This window comes from Molothrus aeneus, chromosome W, assembly GCF_037042795.1.
Source record: "Molothrus aeneus isolate 106 chromosome W, BPBGC_Maene_1.0, whole genome shotgun sequence".
Classification (NCBI taxonomy): domain Eukaryota; kingdom Metazoa; phylum Chordata; class Aves; order Passeriformes; family Icteridae; genus Molothrus; species Molothrus aeneus.
This window is the reverse complement of record NC_089679.1, coordinates 3,349,251-3,376,318: the sequence shown is the minus strand read 5'-3', so window position 1 is coordinate 3,376,318 and position 27,068 is coordinate 3,349,251. Positions and strand designations below refer to the sequence as shown.

Here is a 27,068-nt window from a genome sequence, read left to right as displayed (position 1 = left end):
AACCAAAACCTTAAGACACCAACCCTCTGAACTCCAGTGATTTATGAGCATGAGGCAGGGTGAAAATTCCTTCTTTCTCCATTGCAGATCTGGTGCCCTGTTTGAGCAGGAATGGTTATAACAGAATGCCTCAGTGCCCACCCACTCTGGGTCTGGGGCTTCACAGGTAGCTCTGGCAGGCTGGAGGGCATGGATGCATAAGTTGTATATCCTAAGGTACTAGACTAATAACTGAAATGTGAAAGATTATACTTCCCCTCCACCCCCAAACAGCTTCCTATATATACAGAAACATCAAATCCTCGAATTTTCTGTGGCCAAGATGTTCCTGCTTAGTTGCAATCCCTCCATAAGCCACCTTAAAGCAGTTTTAGCTCCATACTTCTCCAGAGAGCTTTTCAGATGCTCCCTCCTGGTACTTAGCAATTATTTTGTAACTGGTGGCTAGTCATTGTTGTGACCAAGGTAAAAGCATTGGATAGCACACTGGTATTTGCTTTAGAGCACTGAGAAACTATATACCAGCACATGATGTGCATTTAAACCCTCTGATACAACCATGTGGCTGTAGGCATAGAATAAATCCATATCACAAAGCTAAAGCTGGCCCAAAATGTCTCAGTCCGAGCACCTCTGTGCTGCCCCAGGGGCTGAAAGATGGCCCCATATCAGACTCCAGCCCACACTGTTACTATTTGCATGTCCATGGGGGTACTGGAGTGACCCAAGGCTGGGTTTGCCACAGGGTGATGGCTATGCACCAGGGGGTTCTGTAGCTGCCTTGGGGCATCTGGGGTAGGTGCCACTAGATGTCCACTAGTGCTCCATCTTCTATGTCTGAAAACATGGGGGTGGGGGGTGGGGGGGAGGAGGGCAGCTTTGGGAGCATCCCACAGATGGTGTGGGTCATGTCTCCTTTTGGTCATGTTCTTCATAGATATAGGATGGCAGCAGAAGATGGGGACACCCTGGGGCAGACTGGCAGTTTGGGTTGATTTTGTTGATTACTTGAGTCAGGGTGAAGCATTGTCTTGAAGTCAATGCAGCCAAAGCAGTGCAAAGCAGCGCAAAGCAGCATGGCCATGCTCAGAGCAGGGAAGCCACATGGCCAGTACGATGGCAGGTGTAGGTGCTGCAGTGAAGCTGCCTCTGGGTGTAGTGACATGACCAAGGGCACATAGTATGGTGATAGCAGAGGTGGGAATGGCTGCTGTGGGTAGGGATCCATGGGGACACCTGGGCAGCTGGTGTCAGCAGCAGGAATGAGATGCACCACTGACATGCCACTAAGGTTAGCACAGGTTGAGGGAGCAGACCCCAAGTGGGGAGCAGGCATGGAGCATCCCAAGTAACAAGCAGTAGGATGAGTGTCATGTTGTGCCAGGGGCAGTTTAAATTGGAGATTAGAAAAAATTTCTTCCCTGAAAGGGTGGTCAGGCATTGGAATAGGTTCCTCAGAGTAGTAATGGAGTCACCATCCCTGGAAAGATTTAGAAAGCATGTAGCTGTGACACTTGGAGACATGGCTTAGGGGTAGACTTGGCAGTGCTGAGTTAACAATTGGACTCTGATTTTAAAGTTCTTTTCCAACCTATGTGACTATATGGTCCATATTTCTTTTCCCCCTTGACTTATGGACAGAGAATGGTTTAGATTGGAAAAGACCTTTAAGACCATTGAGTCAAACCATTGACCCAGCCATGCCAAGTCCACCACTACACAATGTCACACCCTGGGGCAGGTACCTGCCAGCCTCAATATTTTAGATTTCCTACAGTTCCTGGTGCAGCTCATTTGCCCAAAACCCATTTGTTTTCTTAGCAACAATCAGCACCCTCCCCTCAGCTACTTCAGCTCATTTTGCATGGATTTATTTTAAACTTTAACCCAGCAGCTCCTGGAAACTCTTCCATGCAACTTTGGGAAAAATTGGGCCAAGGGTATTTTGGGAGAAAAAACCCACCAAAAAAAAAACCCACAAAACCCCTCAATTTTTGTTTATACCAGTTCAACTTCTTTCAGGAGCGGAGCTCTGCAGCACTGGAATGGGATCCCACCAGCCTGAGCCCTGCACATGAAATACTAAGCACCAGGAATGCCCCTGCTTGCGTGGGGGACATCAGCCAGCCCCAGCCTGCCTAAGCTGCTCTAAGTAACAACTATGAAGAGAGCAAAACATTCAAGTTAATGGAAATAAGTCTTTATTAAGTAACTTTTAATATCAGAAAAATAAAACTCTTATAATTCTCTTTACAACAAATATATAATATCAGTGCTTCGGCCATCATAATTTAAAGGCCCTTTATCATAAAATATATAGTTTTTAAACTTTACCAAAATTTAATTTATAATCCCTATGACCTCCCTACATATACATAACAAAGAGTGTAGTAAAATTAGCAAATACTAAGCTAGATCAATAGTTTATCAGTTTATTCTTAGTTTGTTGTTTATAGAAGTGGTACACGTACCTTATGTCTATTGATTCCTTGGCTTATTAGTTGCAGTGTACAATGCAATAAAACAAAATACACGCTCAGTGAACATTTGTTTGCATCTACAAGACTGTAGCTAGAGATCAGATTTTAATACTGACATATAACTATCCTACAAGCAATTATAGCATTAAAGTTATGCAGTACGTAATATGCCTTCAAGGCAACTCCTAGTTGTAAACTTTTATACGAAATGTAACTCTTCAAGTGGAAATAAAAATAAAATTTTCTGCATATTTACTAGTTTAATACATAATTTCTTTTTTGTTGTTACACTGAGAAAAAGATTGTCTTGGGAAAATAATGCTTTAAAAAAGAGGAAAAAATACATCAGAACTCTACTTTTGTGTCTTTTTTTTGTTTTTGCTGTTTTAATATATCTCAGCACAGATTTGGTAATGTACTGAGGATGAAAAAGCTAGAAACATCCACAGGTTGAAATGTAAGAAGCTCATTCAAGAGACTTTTTTTTTTTGGAAAGACAGTTTTGAAATGAAGTAAACTGATTACAGGGCCACTGTCACAGCTGCTGTCATGAATAATACAAGGACATTACACAACTCCCCCTTTTTCCTTTTTCTTACTAAATATATATATTTATGTGTAAGACATGAATTTAACATAAAAATGCTTCACATTTTGAACTATATACTCTCTAAAAAAGGTCAAGAACAGCTTGATCAGACTAATGAACAGAATGTCAGCATCATCACTCTTAGTCAAAGTATGTGCATCCCAAAGCCCTTACTGTAACTAGATGAAGCCAGACAGACTTTTTCCACATTACACTAACAAAAGCAGTGGGTAGGAATTCACAAATTGAGACATTCCTGATCCTCTGGACATACTGTCCTTATCAAGGACAAAATGAAGGTGCATCTGGCAGTTTCTCTCTTCCCACCTGTCATTTATTATCTGAACCTGCCAAATAACACAATCCGTTTCAATAAATCAAACTATACTTTAAAAGATATTTGCAATGCTGAAGAATTAGGCATAAGTTGTCGCATAAAAAAAATATTTCCTCAAAGCTGGTAGAAGATAGCATTGGAAGTGTTGTTTGATATATAGATAAGACTACACATCCTCCATAGCAGACAAGTACTTTTGCATTTAGGCAACAAGGTTCATTGCTGCCAACTCACAGAAGCCAAACAATTAACAGAGATCCTTTAGAAAAGCCTGGAAAATTTTAGGGTTTTTTTCAGTTGTGTAATTTATGAAAACTTGCCCTCACTGTGCCATAACATTATACCAGATGTATCTCTGCTAAACATGCCATCTGCTTACACTGTACCAGACAGAGACCCCTTAAGTTTAGTGTTACCATAGCAGCCTTTTGAGAAAGTAAAAATTTATTAATAACTTCAGTCTAATCCCAAGGAAGTCAAACAGTCAGAATTCATTAGAAAGTTTACTAGAGGGTACCATTACATCTATGCCTTCAAGTCTTTAAAAGTCCACATATAATAATATCCCTATAATATCTCTATTTAAGAGTGAATTTGAATTGCCTGAGTAACAGCTATCTGGCAAACAGGACACAATGGGACTTCCTTTTCACAGATTTTGTTGGCACACTCCAGGCAGAAGAGATTGTGACCACAGGGGACCAGAGCCGCAACAACTTGGTTCTCGAAGCACATCACGCAGTCGAGCTTGTGTCTTGACTCAGGGGGTGAGCTGGACGTGGAGCCACCATTGGAAGATGAATAGCTGTTGGTGCCATTGGAGAATGCAGGGATGTAGATAGGAAGGCCTACTTGGTGGCCAGTGCTAGGTGGGTCATTATTCGCTCTCCCAGCCAGTGGGTGATCCAGGCTTTCTGGAAATGTGGGTGACAGGCAAGGAGTAGATGGCTGTCTCACTCGGCATTGAGGCTTAGTATTAATAGCAGGGTCACTACCAAAGCCAGGGAGAGGGTTTACAGGTTCAAAAGGAGTCCAAATGGTTTGGGAAGGCATTGATAAGGAGTCATACACAGGAGAGTCAACCGCGAGGTCTTCCATGCCCACTGAAGGCAATGTTTCTCCAAACCAAAAGTTGCTTTTGCTGAATGGACTTGTTGGGCTGAAATCAGCCAATCTATTGCTTCCAAAACAGGAATCTGTGGAACTACTTCCCAAGGAGCTGGAGCTGTCATTCCTATAATTAGAAATCATTCTGGTGCAACTAAGAGGGACAGGATTAGAAGCAAGCCATGCAGACCTGAGAGTGCCTCCTTCAAAACTCACATCTGTACCATTGTAGTGGAAATCATTCTCTTTATTCAGCTTGATGTGGTTCCCAGTACGCATGGCTATATGCATCTCTATCTCCTCACGTGCACAGTTGACATTTTCAGGCATTCCTGTGACTTCAAAGACTGGCTCCTTGTCCCTGCTGGGGGTGACTATGTAGGTATGGGTCTGCTGCTGAATTCTTTTGATTGTAGCTCCTTTTGGTCCAACCACCAGCCCAACTACACGGTAAGGCACCCTGACTTGGACTGTCATCTGACCTGGCAGATTAGGGGTACATGGCAGGCCTCCCAGAGCAGGACCACTCTTGTTGCGTGATGCTCTGATCATGGAGAAGTGTTCAGCAGCTGAGAGAATTTCCATTTTAGCCATGGCTACGTCCTCCTTTCGCCCAGTGACAACAAAGACTGGTTCTTCTCCCCGAACAGGGGTCTTAATGTAAGTATTTGTCTTGGCCCTTAGTGCTTTTATTTTGCAACCTGTTTAAAGGAAACATATACAAGTTTGGCAAGACATCCAAGTTTAGAAAGCCACAAGAAAGCCATCTAAGCTGTTTGAGTTTCAAGAAACCATAGGGTGAAACCAGAAGCAGCTGTTTGCATTTCTGCAAGCCACATCAGCAAAATCAGTATCAACTTATACCTATTATTTCCAAACAGCCCTCTGATACTTATAGCCACAAACTATTTTAGCAATGTTTCTTGGGCTGGTTTAGCCCAGCAACTCCTCAATTGCTATTAGATGGTGAATAAACATGAATGGCTTTTTCCTCCATCAGCCACCTTTGTGATTATCCCATACATACTAGTAGGTTTAAATTTTTTCCATTGATTTGGTACACTTCAGTTATTTCTAAGATCCTGCAAAAGGAGTAAAGGTTCACACACAAATTTGCTGATATATTAGTCTTCCACCAACAAGCATGACCTAAAAGCAAATTAAGCATTTACAAGTGAGAGAAGTGTCTGTATTGCAACCTGTATAGGGTATAGATAAAATCAATTAACTGAGAACTCTTCATTTGCTTCCTTTTATCAGTAAGTGTTATTTAAAACTTTATTCTTCCCTGGGAGATGAAGGAGCCACTGCTTGAACTGTCAAGTAGGAGTTCAAGCAGTTTGTTGCATGCAAATAAGGCTTACTCTGTTAATAGTATATGCCTACATGGAATTTCTCTCATTCATTAACTGAGTAAATACAGTCGGAAATAAAAGCAGAAAGTTAATGAAATATTTGTCTTTGATTTTTGGGGACTGAATTATAAAGTTTGCCATGACACAGTGACAACAGGCTCTTTCCTGAGATACTCAAGGCATTTTGAAATACATACAGAAGCCCCTTTTACCCATGACAGGACCAGAAAAGCAGGCATTGCACAATAAAGAGACACAAGCAGGTCCATGACATGCAAGACAGTCTACTGGATTCAGTCTTAATTGAATTTATCCTATTGTAAACAAATTCAAAAGCATGTAACAGTAAATGTTATTTTATAGTGAACCTCATCTTGAAAAAACTATAACTAACATTTTCAGATCAAGTGTTTTAAGCATCATTCCACTTGCAGCAATTTATTCACCTTTTCCTTATTTACTTTAAGCATCTCATAACCATTTGGATACTTAAAATAGTGTAAATAGTGTTTTGTTAGTCCTTTGCACCCAAGGTATCACAAGCAATAAATTGTACAGTTAGAAAACCACACAAAGGTGCACTTTATTCAGTACTATCTACTAATAAAAAGAAAGCAGCAAACATGCAGATGCTGGTTGGAATAGAGGGGAGGAAGAGCTGCTTCTTGAAGGGCCCCTGCACGTAGCAAGGACAAAGGCTGAACACAACAGTCCTTTGTTTTCGTGACACAGCTGGAAAGAAAGTTCATTAATCTTCAATAGCTAGTGAGGGCTCTGAGAGGCCCTACCTCCCCCAGAAAGCACATGGAGGAGCACAGGAGGGCTCCCAGAAGAGAGGGTGTGAGGCACAGACATACCTGTGCAAAGGAGGGGATACAGACCAGAGAGCCAAACATGTTGATCAGCAAGTGTCAGCAGGAGAGAGCAAACCCATAAGCCTCAACCTCCCACTACAGCCCACTGAGAAGGCATTAGTGCTCTACTAGATAAAAAAAAAGGGAAAATGGATATGAGATGCCTTACAGAGGTGGCAAAGCACACATCCTTTGAAGCCATGCCATTTCCCTACATGTACTAGAGAGCAGCACCTCACTGGCAACTTACCTTTACTCCTTCCATCTCTTTGTTTGCATTTTTCCCTGTAGTAAATCTGCTTGCTCACTCCATTCCCATTCTGAGAAACAACTGCTCACTTTAAAAATTGCAAATGTTTATTCAACATTAACAATAATACAACAAAAGGACTAAATAAGGAAGAACAGGCCTGGGAACCTCCCTCATGGCTGCCTACCACATGGCTGGCTCATCTTAAAGATGGATGCTTTGCCTTTTTACATCTCTAGCGCCTCCTAGAGCCTTTGTCAGTCAACTCCTTCCTTGCTGTCCAGTGGTAGAAGTCACTTTCTTACATTCTGATTGGAGGTCAGGTGCTGCCATAGTAACAAGCCAACCTTCCCAAATGCCCAGATTACCAAGACCATCCCATTATAACACATACTGGGGGGAGCACATTGCAGTAACATAACTATACATTTATAAAACTTCTTTTAACATACATATAATGTTTACCCCTTAATTATGAGAGCCAACCATTTACTCATCTATAACGATTCCTTCCCAGTTACTCAGAAAATATAGTGGGCTCAAACATTAAACCCTAAGGATCTGTAAAATGGTGTCACTGACGTTTTCACACTCTTTTTACTGAAACACCTAAACACAAAGTCAGTCTCCTGCTGTGTATCAATTATTCTCCAATATATACAGATTACTTTCATTTACTCCATTCCACCCAAGTATATATCCTTATTTCCCGAAAAATTACAGAGGCAACATTTAAAGAATACTAGAGGCATTTAGACATAGACATCTATATAGCAATATAATTCTATATTATATATCACAGTTCAGAGCCCACTTAATTCCAGATTCCAAACAGCCTTACCAAGTCTTACAGCTTACATTTTAAACAAGATTTTCCTGATATTTTAGAAATTCAAATTAAGTTAGAATTATGCACCTTCAACTCCATTCCCTGCAAATTCCCAGAGATGGCTTTGCCAGTGTCACATTTCCAAACCACTCTAGTATAAAGAAAAGCCTTCTTGCCTTTCTTCCTCAGGCTGCAGAACACAGACCAAGATGGGTATAGCTTTGCTTTTAAGGTATGAGTCACATACCTAGAAAGCAGAGGCCAAACACTGCCTCAAAACTTTGTAGCAACAGAATAAGACTTTTAAACATCAGAAAGTTTGCTTCAGTGGAAAGCTGACTCCCCAGACCATCAAGACCAACTCTCAATCTGTATCTGAAAAGTTAGGAAGAACTGAAGAAAGTCACCACATACAAAACCCAATATTTCTGAATGAGTCAGTCAATACTCACCGGATTTTGCCTACAAGGAGTGCTGGAAATCCCCACAAAAGACACTCATGTCAAAATACAAGGTCAGTAGCCCATAATACCACTCTAGCCAAATGACCTTTCTATTTGCTTTTACTCAGCTGCTCTGGTTTCCCACTCTCTTCCATTAGTCACTACTGAGGCAATGCTGCAAAGCACAGTTGATCCCATCCCCTCTACAACAATTCTGCAGCCACAATGACAAGTTCTGCCAGCTATGAAATCACAGGGCCAAAGGATAAATCAAGAAGTTTCTGTATCTAAGCTCAGGAGACTGGGAAAGACAAAGGGGAAGAAAAAATATGTCACCCACACTTTTGCAATAAGATTTTTGTATTCAAGATTTTGAAGTACATAGAAAAAAAAGCCTGAAAGGGGGACTTCTAGACCAGAAATTTCATCTAATCAAACCTTTCCAAGTGATTTTAGTTTGGTGTGATAACAAAAGTCTATTCAATACCAGTTACCATCCTTGGTTCAACAGCATAAGCATTCCTAAGCAGCACATTCAGCCATAAGTACATACAGACACAGTTAAAACAAGAATCTTTTAGTTTGTTTTTATTTAGGCAAAAATTTAGTGCTTGCATGCCCAGGCACCTGACGAGGAGCCAAGCCTGAGCCAAGTTCTGTAGGCAGTGTTCACCCTGTGCTGGCTGATTTGTATCATTCTTCTCAAGCCTTCTCCCCATTTTTTTTCCCCTTAAGAGGATTATTTGACTGTACATTTTAACCACACAATGAACATTATACTCCTAAAGAAACTTAAGGGTAGTTCTAAAGGAATAGTTTACCTCATACACTGCCAATTTGAAATGATCAAATACTTCCTAATTAAAAAGAGATTATAAGAAGACAGAATAATTTTTTTCCCTTGAAATGAGTTAAGTTTAGCAGCCATAGCACCTGCAGTCCTCATCCATCACACAGCAACAACCAGCTCAGCCCTCACTCCCCTTTTCACCTTTCATCATCACTAACAGGATGAGAGACATCAAACCCAATCTCAGGCCATTCAATCCATGAAGGAAACTCCCCAATGAAGCCAGCAGAGCCAAGTAACCACAGTGGGAAGCCTGTGCACACCTGCTTCACATCACACCAGCTGAGCTGCTGCCATGAGCCAAGAACCACCCCAAAAAAGCATTCCAGACTCCTGTTCTGCACAGCCATGGAGACATGTAACCTTTCCCCAGTTTCTTTCTTCTGCTGAATTCACCTCCATGTCACACAGTGGGAATGGGACAAGGATCAATTTATAGATGAGGTTCCCTTTGTTGTGTGGTATCCCCTCTCTCACCACAGGACAGAAGTCCTTAATCCTTCCAATTATCAACAGTAGCAAAATGCAACCTGTCACAGCAGGGACACACACCTTATACCACATTCCTCTTGCCAAGTGCTGCAAAACTGGGGTTCAGGAACACACAGGAACTTAAACCTTCTTACCATCATGTCTATTTCATTTTGCCTCCCCAATTACAGAGGGATCTAGGAAAAAAAAGCTGAAAGAAATTTATCCAAATAGAAGCCTGGAAGTCATGGTGGGTAAAAAATCAGTGAGCAGCCCCTGTGAACCACAATCAAATGAAATCAGTTTGTTTTCCTTCCCTGCTCCTGACAAGTAACTAGCTAAGGGGATCAAAACTGAGAACTTCCTGCAGCTCTTCAAACACAATTAGTGTGTGAAGCTACCAGTACAGCCTAGGCTGGAAAAGCAGCAAGCAGGGTGAAGCTGTATTAGCATCAACTCATCTCTTAAACAGGAGGGAGGGCTGATGAGAAGCCCTGACCAAGTCTGGCATCCTTCAACTTGTCCCCAGAGCAACCACAGATCTCACAGCCCATCAGCACTAAAGAGAAAGCCATAGTTTGCAGGAATATATTTTTCAGTAGCTTTGCAGTTATCTGATAAAAGACAATATTGTATTACAGCCTCTATTCTGAATACAGTCTTTAGTGCTCTGACCACCATAATAAGCTGACACCCAGTAAAAAAGCAGCAACAAAATAATTACTGACATCAACCCCAAACCATGAGCTGCTAGCAGAGCCATAGCTAATTTCTTGCCTAGAAAGCAAGGCCAAGGTCTGGGAAGTCCCTCCAGACCAGCAGGGGATGGCATAGCATTGCCAAGTGTGTTGACAGGAACATGCAGGGATTTGTTTTCTATGAGCCTGTGTCGTGGTTTGAGAAGAAGTGAGTTTTTTTGGGATGCTGTGGTCAAACCAATAGGTGCTCAGATTTGAATATTGGCACCTGGTGTGGCCACTGGGGACATGGATACGCCTCTGAGAAGACGGGAGGTTAAAAGCAGAGCACTCCCAGGAAAATTTCCTCTTGGGTTCCGGCACAGGTCAGACCTCTCCCCTGCCCAGCTGCTGTGGCTGGGCGGGAGAGGGGAAGCCATGCAGCCGGCTTGGACAGAGAGGGGAGGTGAAGAGGCCCTTGCAGGATGGAAGGGTGGAGGAACATTGGAGAGTCATCGGGCAGCCCCCCGCCCCCCCCCCCCCCCCCCCCCCGCCCAGGAGAGAGAGGGAGAGCTGGTGTCTGTGCCTGTGCCACCTTGAAATTTGATAGCAGGCCGGCTGAGAAGGAGAAGGGGGGGGGAGGGTGCAGCGAGAAGGTGCTCGGCAAGGCAGCTGTGGGAGTTCTGGACAGGCAGAGCCTGAGATTTTTAACCCTTTTCTTGCATGATGGAAACCTTACAAATGCTGATCCTTCTCCTGAATGAGAAGAGAGATAGGGATGAATAGCAGGAAATGAGCAAGTATGATGCAGGATTGTGCAAGTGAAAGATGTCCGAGAGAAGTTGAGAAGAATCCTAGGTGGCAGGAGATGATGGAGTGGCCTTTGGCTGGACTTTTCTTGTATAGCCATGGACAGAACCATTTTTTTCCTGTGACACAGAGACTGCATCTAGGGGGAGGCAATGGCTTGGAGCCAAGAGAGCGCAGTGATGTTATGGGAGTGCATGAACAGAGACAACGGATGAGGAGGGTGGTGGTTGGTGCTCTCGATCTTCAGTGGAGGAGAGGATCTCTGTTCCTGAGACCCCTCGGCCCCAGGGGGTGAAATCTGGGGGGGACTGGTGTCCTGAAAGTGAGAGACTGTGCTCTTTTTGGAACTGGACAAAGCACCCTTAAAAGGAAAACCCTAGAAGCAGCTCTGGTTCATGCGCAGTGGTGAGAGCACTGGGCATGGAAGGAAGATGTCACGATGGCAAATGATCTCCAGGCGGTGCCACGTGTGACATGGAAACACAAGAGGTTTCAACTGTGTTTCCAGGGGAAGCCTATGGCACAAGAGGGACTCCTCTCTACTTGATAAACTGAGAATTGATTATCTAAAGGGTGGTGATGGACCAAGAGTTGGTGATCTGAGGGATGGATGTATTGGAAATTTGGTGGGGGGAGGAGGAAATGTTTTTGGAAGGTTTTCATTCTTTCTGTGTGTTTCTTTTTACATATAGCTGTAGGTTAATAAAGTTTTCTCTTCTTTATTTCTAAGTGGGAGCCTACTTTGCTTATTCCTGGTCACATCTCACAGCAGACACCAGGGAGAATGTATTTTCATGGGGGCACTGGCATTGTGCCAGCGTCAAACCATGACAGCCTGCAACAGCTGTATATGGACACAGCTTTAAAGGGAGAGTCTGTTAAGCTGGCACAGCCCTTATTTCATTGCTAGGTTGCCACAAATTTTTAATCAGAAAGCAAGAACCCCTGTGACTATGTGCAAATCCTTTGTTACCTGACTGAAACATTGGATGGTAGTACCACAAGGCCAACAGCTGCTAGTCTGCAAAGCATAACACTGCACACCTGATTAACAAAGAAGGAAAAAATAATCTACTTCATTAAAAATGACTGCTTGACATATTTCAGAAGAGCTGTTCATTCCCAAGCTGCATTCTTTTGTTTAAACAGAACTCTTCCTCTCAGTTGTGAAATAACTAAAAGTATTTCTACAGTTTGTGATTATACAGAACAAAAAAGATAAATGCCCCATTTATTAAGCAGAGATGAAGCTGCATTGGGAGAAAAAATGAAAACCTATTCTAAATTGTTTAATGGCTAAACTTCCTTAAGCAGGCTGGCTACACAAGAAAATTAAAACCAGAACATTTGTGGCATTTTGCTGGGTTATTAAAGCCATTTTAAATACTACCTGTTGTCTAGTCAGTTGATAGACTGACTAGTTACTATCACCTTTCAACTAAGATCAAATAATTTCATCTCACACCTTGTTTTAATTAATGGAGTAGAAAATTTTAACTCTTGACAATTTAATTTTTTTTAACTGGCTGTTGAATATAATTAGTTGATTTAAGGAAGATGGTCATTTCTCTATACTTGCAAAAGATGCTGATCTACATTATACTGAGTTTGTGTGGCCAGGTTTTGGTAGCCAGGGGGCTGCAGGGGTGGCTTCTGTAAAAAGTTGCCAGAAACTTCCCCTCTGCCAGACAGAACCAATGCCAGCCAGCTCCAAGATGGACCCACATGGGAGCAGGTAGATGCTCAAAAAAAGGCTGTGACCCTGTAGGAAGCCTGCACTAGAACAGGATTCTGGCAGGGACCTGTGGAGAGAGGAGCCCACACTAGAGCAGGTTTCCTGGTAGGACTTGTGACCCTGTAGGGGACCAACATTGGAGTAGGTTGTGCCTGAAGGACTGCACCCCATGAAAAGGGGGCCACATTGGAACAGTTCATTGAGAATTGTTGCTTGTGGGATGGACTTACATTATGAAGCCCATCATCATTGTTATAAATGATCAACAAGAAAGCCAAATTAATAAATGTGAAAGATTTTATTTTCACGACCAAAATACAATCCTCAAAAACCACAGTCAAAGAGACAGCGTTGAGCCCGGGATTGGCGCTGGGTGAACCTAGATCCGACCTCTATAGCACCAGATCTCCCTCTGTTCATGAATGCCAAATGCCGTCTCCAGCGGGGCTGTTTTATACAGTTTTTTATGCCTGAGGCAGAGGTGCCCTGATTTCTTTTGTAACCCCGCATATATATGAAGTTTCTTTCACTGTGCAGGGTTGGACAATTGCTGTTTCCTGAGTAGTGGCAGGCGCTGATCATGTCAGGGGAGGTCATGTATTCAGATGTATGTTTCTAGACGACTTCTGTTATCTTGATTGATGATATCTATCAAGTGCTGATCTCCTTCGGTGTTTCCTGATGCTTCCAGAGGAAGCCCATCTCCGCGCCAGCCATGTTCTTTTATTAGTTAATGAGGCATTCTTCTCCTGCTGCCACCAGGAGTTTCATAATTCCAATGTGGTAATCTGTCTCCAGGTTGTTCGTGGTCAGAGGCTCGTTAGATGTTAAATTCATTTTACAATTTTTATTTTATGCATTTCCCCTTAAGCATGAATTATTTTACATTATATATTACAAGCATGAAGGACTGTTTCCCATGGAAAGGATCCCATGCTGGAATAGGGGAAGGACTCTTCTCCCTGAGCAGCAGCAGGAACAACATGTGATTGTTGGAAATTATATAACTTTCCTAATGATTTTTTTCTAATTAATGGCTTTAATTAACTTTTAAACTGTTTTAATTAATCATAAGAAGTTAAGCAGTGTAGTTTTCCACTCTGGCCAGCATATAGCTAACTTTCTTTTATTGTTAGAGTGTGATTATTAGATTACTGAAACTTATAAGTTTTGCTAAACTAACCCTGATAAGCTTCAGGGGCATTTTCTGTGCAGGGCTGCAGGGCCACCTCTGTTCTCAGCCGCATGATTTTCTGCGGTACCAGCAGGATGGCTCGGCAGCTCACAGCCAAAGCGGGGCCCAGCTCAGCTCCACCCGAAGCCGAGCAGAGGCGGCCTGGCCTACCGGCTGTGGTTGGAACTCAGCGGCGGCAGAATCTTAGCCGCACTGCGGGCTGAGCTGGCCACGCAGAAAGCAGCCCCGCGGCTGGAATTAAATGTGACAGGGGTTGGAAAACAGCCAGGAAACAAGAGCAGCCGCCACCCGCAGAGATCACATGACCATTCGCAGGCCTGAGCGAGATATTAACTCTTAGTGCACAGATGAAATTTGCAGACATCAATCCTCTCACGAGTGAGAGAAAAAGGAAAGGGTGAAGACACACAAAGAAAACAACATGGGGTCAGCGAAGGAGTCAAATACCAGATGGGAGGAGAATGAGGAGATGCCTTAGTTTTGGGCTGAAATTCTCTTGTAAGGCTATGGTGACAATATAATTGATACATCAGACTCTTTTTTTTCCCCTCCTAATTCATGGAATACATTGAGGGGATGTAGCGTTCTAGCCATAGTCGTGAGCAGAAGCACCAGTGTTGAAGCAAGCAGATGTTGATGTAGCTGTGATCTAATGAGAAGCTTGAACAGAGAGAGATGAGAAACCTGGCCCCAGGGATGGGAGAAGAAAATCTCTGTTCCCAGAGATAAAACAAAAAAACTTTTGTTTCTATACTAGAACAGCTCATCCTTAAAATTGCACCCCAATAAGCTGAGATGACCCATGGTGGTAGTTGTGGGAAGACTACCAAACCATGGGAGGGACTTCACAATTGCAGATTTCTGGGCGGCTGCTATTCATGACAATTAAAACCATGAGAGAACTGTTTCTTGTGGAAAAGTCTCCATGGCATGGCAGGAGATGCCTTTCCCTAAGTGAACTGAAGAAAGATTATTTTAAAAGTGGTAAACTGACTGAAAAAACCAAATTTGTCTCTTTATACAGTGTCAGTAGGAAAAGAAAGAGCTGGGGGGAGGAGAAGTGACCTGAAGGTATATTCTGATTTCTTACTATTTATTTTTAGTTCTGTTAATAAAGTTTTCTTTATACCCTTTAAAGTTTTGAGCCTGCTTTGCTCTCCTAATCCTTATCTCGCAGCAGAAAATGATAAAATAATTCTAGTGGGTGCACTGGCATTTGGCCTGCACTAGACCCGGTACATTAATTGGTGCATTGGCCGGGAAACTCGGATTGGCTAACCAAAACCACTACACTTAATTGGTGTTTCTGCCTGGTTCAACCAAAACCACCACACCTGACATTTTTGGTGACATGATGAACTGACCATAACCCCCATTCCATGTCTCCCTGAAATGGTGGGGGAGGAGGTAGGAACCCAGGAAGGAGGGAGGGGTGGGGGGAAGGTGTTTTTAAGGTCTTATTTTACTTCTCATTATCCTGCTCTGATATTGTTAGCAATAAATTCAATTAATATCCACAAGTTGAGTCTGTTTTGCCAGTGATAGCTATCTGTGAGTGATCTTTCCTGGTCCTTAACTCTTGAACCTTTCACTACATAATAAAAAAAATCAGAGCATTTTATACTAAAGATATTTTTCCTTGCCTCCTGACCCATCAACAACTCACCCCTGCAATCACAAGCTTTTAGATACACTGCAATGTCCTAGGGTGACTTTATGATGCTTGTATCCCCAATCATCTGTTTTGTTTATGCTGGATATTGAGTTCTGCGCCTTTAAAACTAGATCCGAGAGCGAAGGGGGGAGAAGAAGTGCGCGCAGTTTGTCTGCAGAAACTGCACTTGCTCCCCCGCATTCTCTCACTGACTGTTGCCTGCAGCATGGACAGCAGAAGAGAGCTCTCCTTTGCTGTTAGTTTTTTAGCTAGCTAAGGCAGAGAAGTTCCCCAGACTGTGGCTTTTCTTTTTCTTGGAACCAATCAGCCCTGCTCTGGACCAAAAACCCAGAAAAGCACCGTGAGCTCACACCTATGGCTCACTGGGGCCCAGGATGCGGCATTTTCCAGTGCAGGAGGGACTGATAAGAGACTGAGCGAGCTGAGCTACACCCCACGAGAAGGACTCTCTCTGAATTTGCCATCTCGTCAGAACAACGAGAGGTTCCATTGTTTAATATTATTCATTTTTTCATGTTTGTGAGTACTTAGCTTGTTAAATAAACAGTTTTTTCCACTTTTCTTGAAGGAGGCTTACCTCCCAAACTGGTTGAGGGAGGGGCTGCTTGAATTTGCTTTCTAGAGGAGACCTCTTCAGGAAGTTCCCTCCCAAATCTGTCCCAAATCAGGACTTGCAGTTACCAAACCTCTGTGCCTGCCTGTGGAACATATCAACATGGCTCTGTATTTGGTCTGGCTGAGCCAGAGTTCATTTCCCCAAAGCAGTCCTCACAGTGCTATGCTTTGCATTGGAAGCTAGAAATGTGTTGATAACACACCAGTGTTTTGGCTACTGCTGAGCAGCTCTGGCACAGCATCAGTGCTGTCTCTCAAAATTCCCCCCATTAGGGGCTGGGAGTGGGCAAGATCCTGGGAGGGGACACAACTAGGCCAGCTGACCCAAATTAACCAAAGGGATATTCCATAAGGGATATACAAGCTAAGAAAAGAAGGAGGAAGAGGGGTATTCCTTACTTATGATGTTTGCCTTCTGGAGCAACTGCTACACATGCTGAAGCCCCGCTAGACATCACTTGCTGATGGGAAGTAGAAAATAAAAAATTTTTCTTCCTCTTTGCTTGTGCACACACAAGCTTTCACTTTTGCCTTGGTAAATTGCCTTATCTCAGCCAACAAGTTGTTTTCCATCTTATTTTCTCTCCCCTGTCCAGCTGGGAAGCAGAAGTAATAGAGTGGCTTGATGGGCACCTCGTGTCCAGCCAAGGTCAACCCACCACAGACTCACCTCAAGTTTTGTGCACAGTTTTGGACACCTCAATATAAGAAAGCTATAAAGCTATTGGAGAGTATCCAAAGGAGGGCAACAAAGATGGTGAAGAATCTGGAGGGGAAGCTATACAAGGAGCAGTTGAGGTCACTTGACTTGTTCAGCCTAGAAGATACTAAGGGGAGACCTCATCACAGTCTACAACTTCCAGGGAAGTGGAGGGGCAGGCACAAATCTCCACTCTGGTGACCAGTGGCAGGACCCAAGGGAATGGCCTGAAGTTCTGTTAGAGGAGGTTTAGGTTGGACATTAAGATAAGGTTCTTCACCCAGGGTAGCTGGGCACTGGAACAGGCTTCCCAGGGAAGTGGTCACAGCACCAAGCCTGACAATTCATGAAGTGTTTTGACAATACTCTCAGGCGCATGGTGCAATTTTTCCGGTTGTCCCATGCAGGGCCAGGAGTTGGACTTTGATGACCCTTGTGGGTCACTTTCAACTCAGGATATTCTATGTTTCTATGCTATACATAGGGATCAAGACTGCTCCCGTTATAATTCCATCACACCCATTTCTGAGGAGCAACCAACCACTTACTTAGCATTAGCACATGTAAAAAAATACAAAGCAAAGATGATACATGACTTATCTACTTGTCATTATCCAGCTGGAGCTGTAGAAGTGTTTTTATATGAGATACTTTCCAGACCAGCACTTCAAGTTCAAGTGCACCAGAGGTGCTGCAGCCACACAGGCTTTGCCTAGGTACCAGGACAGAGGACTCAGGAGATCTCAAGTGCTTTAACCAAGAGCCAAGGAATTGAGGTCGACCACTTGGCTGTGCCAGATCAAAGGAAGCAGGACTTTGTTTGATCCGATTTGTGCCAAGCTAAGAGATGGGAAATGTGGGCAGCTTTAAGAGTCTCTGATGATGTTGAGAAAGCTTTCCAAGAGAAGGCTACTCAAAAGCTCTCATGAATATTTCCCTCTTCTAAAAAAAAAGCTGTGGTTCAAGAACCACATAGAAACTCTTTATTAAAGATTTCTTAGGCATCTATTAATTTATCAATTTATATATATATATATATATATATATATATATATATGTATAAATCTAGTACAGAATGAAGTAGTCAGTCCAGGACACTATCAAATAAATCAGCAATCTCACAGGCAGAAGAATACTCCAATTCCCAAAACAGATGGCAACTTTGTAAGCAAGTTCCATGGAGCAAAAAAGCCAGAGGGCAGCAACTTGTATAATTAGTTACTTGCACTGCTGTAGCACCAGGACTAAGGTAGCAGCTGTTGAGCCAAATTAGGAAGGTACAATAGCAGAAAAGCAATAGTTATAAGAGAGGGAGTACATCCAACAAATAACTACAGGAAAAAAGTTGTTTTGATTAGGAACACTGATCTAGTGAATGAAACAGATTTGTGTGAGCAACAGCATTGGGAAAGCTGACCTGCATGACAATATTAAAAAGAAACACTATTCATGCCATGCAGTAAATGGTCAATGTAGGAAAGACATTCTGTGCTGTTCTTGTGAGGCAGCAAAGGCTTCCTGAAGATAAGGAAAGCCCCGTATCTCTCTTGAGGAAGACACCAAGGTTGTCACCATGGAGACATGATGAAGGAGAGAAAGTTAAAAGATATGGACTCTAGCTGGCTCATAGAATGACAGTGGCTCCTTGATCACCTACTGAGAATTTTGTTTCTTTCTTATAACCAATGGACAGTGAATGTGTATGTTAAGTAAATGTAAATATCTTGAAAAAGTATAAAAGCAACATGTTACTATAATAAAACTCTCTTGCACCCTTCTGATGGAGTTGTGGTACTTTGTGCTGTGTCGCGCTCTATAACGACATGTCAATAAAGGAAGGTTGCAAAAGACTATGCAAATCTTCACCTACACCAAAACCTTGATTCAAAAATGCTACTAGACCTGTGTTTTTATAGACGAAATCCCACAATATACTGTCAAAGGTTAAATGATCTAGAAGGTAAAAAGTATCAGATAACGTGTCTGTTCAAAAGAGAAACTGAGAACCTGATGCAGACTGAGAACTACTGACTCACACCAGTAAAGGAAACAGACACTGACAAAATCTCATGCTTTTAAAAGAATACATGAAAGATAAAATGAAAACATTAAGGAGTAACTGAAATTGGAAACAAATGCTTGATTTAGAGCTCTTTGACCTTTTCTTTTGATTAAATAAAAGTGTATTAGGACTCAGCAACATTTTTTGCTACAGGAAGTTTGCAACCTTATCCCTGCTAAATTTTTTGCCTGCAATGAGAAATTGGCTGTATGGGATGGAAGCATTGCATGAAAAAAAAATTTAAGATCTTTGAGATAGCCAACACCTTGTTTAGAACAAAGTTTCTTTTCCAGAAATTCAGACCACAGTGTACTAGAAGAGAGGGTAACAGGATGAGACAGGGAAACACACAACATCTACCGACTTTACAAACAGCTTAAAAGAATTCATCCATTTTCTCATGCCAGACAAGTTAATCCAGTGCAGTTCAGAAGCACATTAATCAGGATTTCTTTTTTATGTGTATGTTATAAATATAAAAAAGAAAACCATACTCTTTTATAACACAGCAATTTTCCAAGAAAATCAAAAGGACCAGACAATTAGAAATTGGTATTTTACCTTCCAAGATTTTTAATTTCAGCTTCATTAAAAAAATAATCTTATGATGCATTCACACATTAAAATCTACAGAATTTCTGGCAGACTACACAAAGTCTCCTGAGTGTGCACTGTGTTTGGTGTCCTTCCCATCCAAGAAGCCAGACAAGAACAGCATTTATGAGCAAGGATTTACAATCCCAGCTGGAAAACTTGCACCTTTCTAACACACTCCACAACTTGAGTTGGATCTTTGCATAGCAGAAATGACAAATAACAACTGAAATCACATTTGTTACATGGTATCAGAGCAATAGGCCACTGAAAATTCAGCAGTAATTTCAGATTATGCCAGGCCACAGTATGCTCACATGTTTCAGATCCTGAAGTTCCAGGCTCTAAAAATGACAAGACTTCAACTACCTCAAAAAATAGCTTTCCGACAAATACCTCAAGTTTTATTTCAGTCTTTAGAACAAGGCATTTAATATAATATTTAATAACTGGCTTCTTATAGAAGATGCAAAAAAATAATATGAAGTGTAATTGCCTTTTTCACTTAAATTAGTTGAACCTGTGGTCTGTTGTCTGTGGCAATCAGTTGGCACCGAGATACATGACAACTTCTGTCATACAAATTAAACTTATCCATGAAAGTAGAAATCTTAAGAATCCAGTTTAAAAAAACCCCCAAAAACAACAAACATGCAATTCAGGTTAGTTAGCTATGCTTATGCTGACTACTCTTTACAGGTAATTAATAACCAGTCAAGGCTATATAAGTACTGTCAATAATTCAGTAATACTATTATCACAACACATCGAGAGATAAAACCAGATATTCAGTATTTTTGAAAGGACTATAATTACTCCCTCAATAGCTACATACAGTACAGATATCCTAACATAAGGTCTAGGATTATATTACTATTATTATATTTTATTATAATATATCTAACTCTAGGGTTGCTTTAGCACTTTTCTACTACCTGAGTGATAGCTATTGCTTTTATTTGGCTGTTCAGCTATGTTAGATAGTTATCAACTGCCAACTTATCAGAATTATGGTTTTGTTTCAATTTCCAGGATTATTTTAAACAAAGTAATATTTTGCTCAAGAGCCCACACTGAAAAACAAAGAACAAAAAAGAGTCCCGGATCATTAAATCTGCATAGAAGCGTTGCTTTAGAGTTAAGCAGCTCCCAACTCTAGTGATGTTTTAGGGAGAAAATCCACTATTGTCAGTTTTATCGAGGATATAAACACTTGGAAAAACCACATTACTTGGATAGTCAAAACACCGGAATGTATTAAATATATTCCAGCAATCACTATCTGAAGACAGTCAATATACTCAGGGATGCAGCATGTCTACAGGACACTTTGTCCCTTCCAGCATCTTTCAGGTTTTCTGTTTGTCTTTAGACACTACCCCTCTTTTTGCATTATTCAAAAGAGATTTTAGTGTTTAAATGTGTCTTACTTCAAGTGCAAAGTGCAGGAGGCACTGAAGACTTAGCATCACCAACTATACATAAGGGAAACAGTTTTCAGGTGATCCACAGAAGACTTTCACAAGTCCTTCACATGATTTAGAGATTAAAACAAAACCTTCAAAATTAGACCTCCAAAAGCTTTTTAAGTCTGGATACCTGCTTATTTAATTCCAGCTTTTCTCATGCAAACAAGGTCACCTCCTCAGCAACACAGCTTTCTTGCTACCACTTCTCAAGAGCACTTTCTCTAACTTGATTTTAGTTTTTTAAACCAATGCAACTTTGTGCATGCAGGATTTTTAGCTGCTGACAGCAAAGGAAGTAGCTTTTCTGCTCAGCATGATGACTGGCCAAGTTAGCAAAGGGTAGATTCAACAGCTAGTTCAAATTCTCACGGGAAGCCTATACACTGCCAGGAATAGAATCTAGTTTTCTTGGCTCCCAGTCACATGCCTTTAAAAGAATAAAAGGATACAAAAATATTTTCCTTTGTTGTTCACTTTTGAGATTTTGCTACCTCAAAGACTACAAAGAAATATATTGCACTACCTCAAAAAGTGTCTGTCAACTTCATTTCTCGAGGGGCAAGGGGAATAAGAAAAGGCTGAGAACATTTAAGATTAATAAAAATAACATTAAAAAAAAGAAAACAAAGGCACAAAAATCTGCCATGTTTTAGAAATAATACACAACTTTTAAGGAGCACTAAACTTATTCATTAAAGTCTTAATCCTTTTCCAGTGATGTAAATGCTTCCAGCAGCAACACATTGAACTACTGTCACAGTAACCCAGCAACCTCTAACATAGTTTCAACTATCAACCACAAAGTACATTTCAAGCACTCCACACCTTCTATAGCTGTGGCATCCCACATCTGTGCACAGCTGCCAGCAAAAATGCCCACACGAGACCCTGGGCTGCAGCAAAAGACATGCCCAGCATTCTCCCCCTCTACTCTGCCCTTCTGAGACCCCACCTGGAGTATCACATCCAGGGGTCTGAGGTCCTCAGCACAAGAAAGACATGGACCTGTTAGAGTGGGTCCAGAGGTGGCCACAAAGATGATCAGAGGATTGGTGCACCTCTCTCCTATGAAGAAAGGCATGGGATTGTCCAGCATGGAGAGGAGAAGGCTTTGGAGAGACCTCATTGCAGCCTTCCAGTATCCTAAGGGGCTTATTAAAAGGAGAGAGGGGCTCTTTATACAAGCAGATAGTGACAGGAAAAGGGGCAATGGTTTTAAACTGCAAGAGGGCAGGTTTAGAGGAGATGTTAGGAAGAAATTCTTTACTCAAACAGTGGTGAAGCACTGGAACAAATTGTCCAGAGAAGTTGTGGATGCCCCATCCCTGGAAGTGTTCAGGGCCAGGTTGGATAGGACTCTGAGCAACCTGATCTAGTGAAAGGCACCCCCACCCATGGCAGGGGAGAGGGTTGGAACTAGATGATCTTGAAGGTCCCTTCCAACCAAACCATTCTATGATTCTAATCTGGAATCCAGAAACCTAGAGCAGGGCTGTGGGAACACCACTGCCTTAAGTGCTGTATTTATTTCTGAAACTCACACACAATGGAAAAAATGTTAAATGCGTGCACCATAAGGTCTTTGCTTGTTTACAGCTTGCTTAGGACTCAGAAGCTCCTTTGGTCTGATAAAGTGTCTAGAGAGTCTCTTCCACTGTGCAAAAAAATTAAATTTGGATAAAGAATACTGTGGAATTCTGGTTATCATTACTTTTTCAGTTAGGACTTACAAAAAACATGCTCTCAGACACAGCAATGAGGCCTCAAGCAAAGCCTAACTCAAACTCAGCATTCCTGGTATTTCAGAGCTGATGTTTTTAGACTACAGACTTTCAAGTTCTTTTTATACCTCAGACAGAAACAGAAAGAATATAAACCTAATCTTTGTAGAAATCTATCAGAAGTAGCATTTCAATCTCATCACCCCTACATAATTAAAGTACTGCAGTACAGAGGAGTCTGGCATAAAACTTACCTGAATTCATTCAAGATAATCCTGGGAAGATCATGGAAGAGATCCTCCTAGAAGCTATGCTAAGGCACATGGAAGACAAGGAGGTGATTCAGGACAGCCAGCATGGCTTTACCAAGGGCAAGTCCTGCCTGACCAACTTAGTGGCCTTCTATGATGGAGTGACTACATCAGTGCACAAGGGAAGGGCTACAGGTGTCATCTATCTGGACTTCTGTAAGGCCTCTGACAGAGTCCCACACAATATCCTTCTCTCTAAATTGGAAAGAGATTGATTCAATGAGTGGACTGTTAAATGGATAAGAAATTGGTTGGACAGTTGCATCCAGAAGGTAGCAGTCAACAGCTCAGAGTCCTGATGGACATCAGTGAAAAGTGGTATCCCTCAGGGGTCTGTACAGGGACCAGTGTTATTTAATATCTTCATTAATGACATAGACAAAGGGATTGAGCGCACCCTCAGCAAATTTGCAAATGACACCAAGCTGAGTGGTGCTGTTAACACACCTGAGGGATGGGATGCCATCCAGAGGGACCCAGACAAGCTTGAGAAGTGAGCCCATGAGAATCTCATGAGGTTCAACAGGACTGAGTGCAAGGTTCTGCACCTGAGTCAGGGCAATCCAGGCTGGGAGATGAAGAGATCAAGAGCAGCCCTGCCAAGAAGGACTTGGCGGTGCTGGAGGATGAGAGGCTGGACATGAGCCAGCAATGTGCACTTACAGCCCAGAAATCTAATTGTATCCTGGTCTGCATCAAAAGCAGCCGGGGCAGCAAGGCAAGAGAGGTGATTCTGTCCCTCTGCTCTCATGAAACCCCACCTGCAGTGCTACATACAGCTCTGGGGTCCCCAGCACAGGAAGGACATTGACCTGTTGGAGTCCAGAGTAGGCCACCAAGATTACAGGGATTAAGCACCTCTCCTATGAGGAAAGGCTAAGAGAATTGGGATTGTTGAGCCAGGAAAAGAGAAGGCTTCAGGGTGACCTAATTGTGGCCTTCCAGTACCTGAAGGGAACCTACAAGAAAGATGGAAAGAGACTATTTACAAGAGCATGTAGTGACAGAACAAGGGGGAATGGATCCAAACTGAGAGTAGGTTTAGATTAGATATTTGGAAGAAATTCTTTCCTGTGAGGGTGGTGAGGTACTGGAACAGGTTGCCCAGAGCAGCTGTGGATGCCCCATCCCTGTAAGTGTTCAAGGCCAGGTTGGATGGGGCTTTGCACAACCTGGTCTAGTGGAAAGTATGATAATGTAACCAGCTGGTTAGGATGTCTGCTAGGAAGAGAATATGCATCTTCATTTTTACAGAGAGCAGAATGATCTGTGAAGGATGCAGCTCTGACCAGCTTTGCTCAAGGCAGATCAAGCTGCACTACAACTGACAACACTTTGTGGGCTAGGGCACAGACACATGCAAAGCAAGTGGATGAAAAAGCAAGAGCCTCGAACCCATGCAATGAGCCAGCAGAGTTCTGTACCATAAAAGGGGATGCAAGGACTAGTATGTCTTAAGACATTTGACAAATATTTAGTGGAACTAATACAACTTACATGAGGCAGTCTTTAAGCATAAGTCTCCCATTAATGAGAATTTTGAAGGGCCTCCTTGCACAAAGTTTTCATGCAAGTATATTTGGTAACAATTTTTTAGTGCTCCCTCTACTCCTGCTCCTTCCTCTTTTGTAGCCGTAATTCTTGGTATTATAAAATCCCTCCCCATCAAGGCTAAATATTTTATCACAAGCCAAACAGCATGACACCAGATAAAAAATAAAAGCAGAAGCAGCAAATGAACCCTCAGGAACAATGATCCTATTTTTATGCAAACCCCATTATCTTGTCATTAAGTGACTCAAAGTATGGAAAAATATACTACAGAGAACAACCCTGATCTGGTGGAGAATAAACACGGCAGCCTAACCAGTCCTTGAAGCCCAGTAGTTTTTATTTCTTTAGAGAACTGTAGCAATCGCAGTTTTCATTTCTGTTTTCCACCCACCCCCCTCTCCTCTGCCTACCATCCCCAGTAACACATGAATAGTCTTAAGACATTGAAACACCATTTCTTGGAAAACAAATTTTCTGCTTGAACAGAACAGACCTGTCTGCATCAGAGGAAGCTACCTGAAAATTTCTGCTGCACAGCCTTCTATTCTCCTTTGACACATACAGCAAAAACCCCACCCTTAACTGCTAAAAACCTAAAATAAATGTAGAAAGAGAAAACAAGTTCGCCTAAGCATTGGTGCTCAGTGGGCCTTTCTTTAGTACCACATTGGTTTAGACCAATCTTACTATTTCTTCCATACTCAAGGGAAAAAAACATTCCACACTGGTGTAGAGAGACTAGGCAGCATAACTGCTCATTAGCAAAGGAGACACACCACCCCCAAAACAATAAAAAATAACACAGAAAGGGAAGAGAGAGTGGCAACTTCATTGTCCGAGTTTCCACACCTACACTTGACACTGCTCAGTGCTTCTTCCAATATATAAAAAGGGCTTTTAAAATTAAGTTCACCACTAGAAAGATGATGCAAAACATCTAACTCCTCCAAGCACCACTCCTACAAGACCATATAAAAGGCACAGAATGATGGTGACATCACTGATGACCTCATCCTAATGACATAATAGAGACCCACCGAGTGTAGCAACAGCAATCAACAGGAAGCCATAACCCAAACAGAAAGACAAGGGCTTTCACACAGAGGAGGGCTAAACATGGCTCCTTTCTCCATCTCGTTGACTCTTCAGGTCTTTGCAATCGGTGAGCACCATGAAAAGCTGTAGGAACAGTGTCAGCCCATACCTTGCTCTCCAAGGCAAATTAAAGCCCTTCACTCAAAAATCTTTGTAAAACATAATACTAAGTTCCTACAGTGAAAGTCAGCTTCTCACTAAAGACCACGAGCCAAGTGTCACTGAAAAGCAAAGCCTATGCCAACACTTACCTGTACGTTGCCAGGCTATCTACTGCATTTTACAGCTCAGATGAACAAAAATGGAAGGTTTGAGCTAATCCAGTCCTTGCTCTCGCCTTCTCAAGCTGGGCTGGCCTGGTGCCAGCATCCTATACCCCATGGGGAAGCTAGAGGCTGGGAGGGAGAGGTCGTCCCCAGGGGGCATAATGCTACTACCGAGGCAAGGGGCTCCTGCAGCTAGCCTCGAAGGAGCATGCCCCAGGGGCGTGCGGGGATAGGCCTGCCACGAACCCCGGGGAAGGGCAGCAGGCCCAGGCCGCCCCACAACCCATCCAGTCCTCCACTCACCCTGGCGGCCCACGATCTCAGCCACATGGTCAGAGCTGGGCACGGGCACGCACTCGGTGGTGTTGACGCTCTTTCCGCAGAGCAACGCCGTCTGCTCGCCGCTGAGGCCCACCGAACCGCCGCCACTCAGGCCACCGCCGTAAGCGTGGGACAGCATTGCCGCCATCATGCCCTCAGGATCGTGCGCCCCGGCCGCTACCTCCTGCTCATCGAGAGCGGGCGAGAGCAGGACGGATCCCAACGCCGGCAGAAGCGGGAGCGGCTGGGAGGGCGAGGAAGACGTGGAGAGCAGCAGCAGCGCGGCCAAGTGGTCCTCTTCGTCCTCTTCCTCCAGCTCCAGATCTCCCTCGCCCCTCGCCGCCGCCTCCCCCGCTCCGCCAAGCCTCGGCTTCCCGAGGGAGTCCGGCGGCGGGCAGGCCGTGGTCGCGGAAGCCGAGGCCGGAGATGTGCTGCTGGAGCAGAGGCAGCGGGGGGGGGGAGAGGCGCGGCAGCTCGGCGGCACAGGAAGCCGCGGCGGCGCTGCTGCTCGGCATGGCGGGGGAGGCACGGCAGGCCGGGCAAGGTCTAGCGGCGCGGAGCCGCCATGCCGTGAGGAGCACGACCCGGACCCCAGGGGCCGCGCTCTCAGCACGCCTTCTGCCCCATAACCCGCCCCGCAGCAGGCCTACAGACGGCGCTAGAATAGAGGGATCAGCGGGGAAGAGGTGATCCCGCCCCGCGC

At 43.2% G+C, this 27,068-nt stretch overlaps 1 protein-coding gene across 1 annotated transcript; it reads right to left on the bottom strand.

The window, feature by feature from the left end:
* Positions 1-2,184: 2,184 nt before the first annotated feature.
* On the bottom strand, positions 2,185-27,068 carry LOC136568558 (RNA-binding E3 ubiquitin-protein ligase MEX3C-like). The gene is given in 3 exon segments (XM_066568578.1): positions 2,185-5,214; positions 26,348-26,769; positions 26,771-27,068. Coding segments are annotated over 3 exon segments (1,758 nt in total). The 5' UTR covers positions 26,881-27,068; the 3' UTR covers positions 2,185-3,988.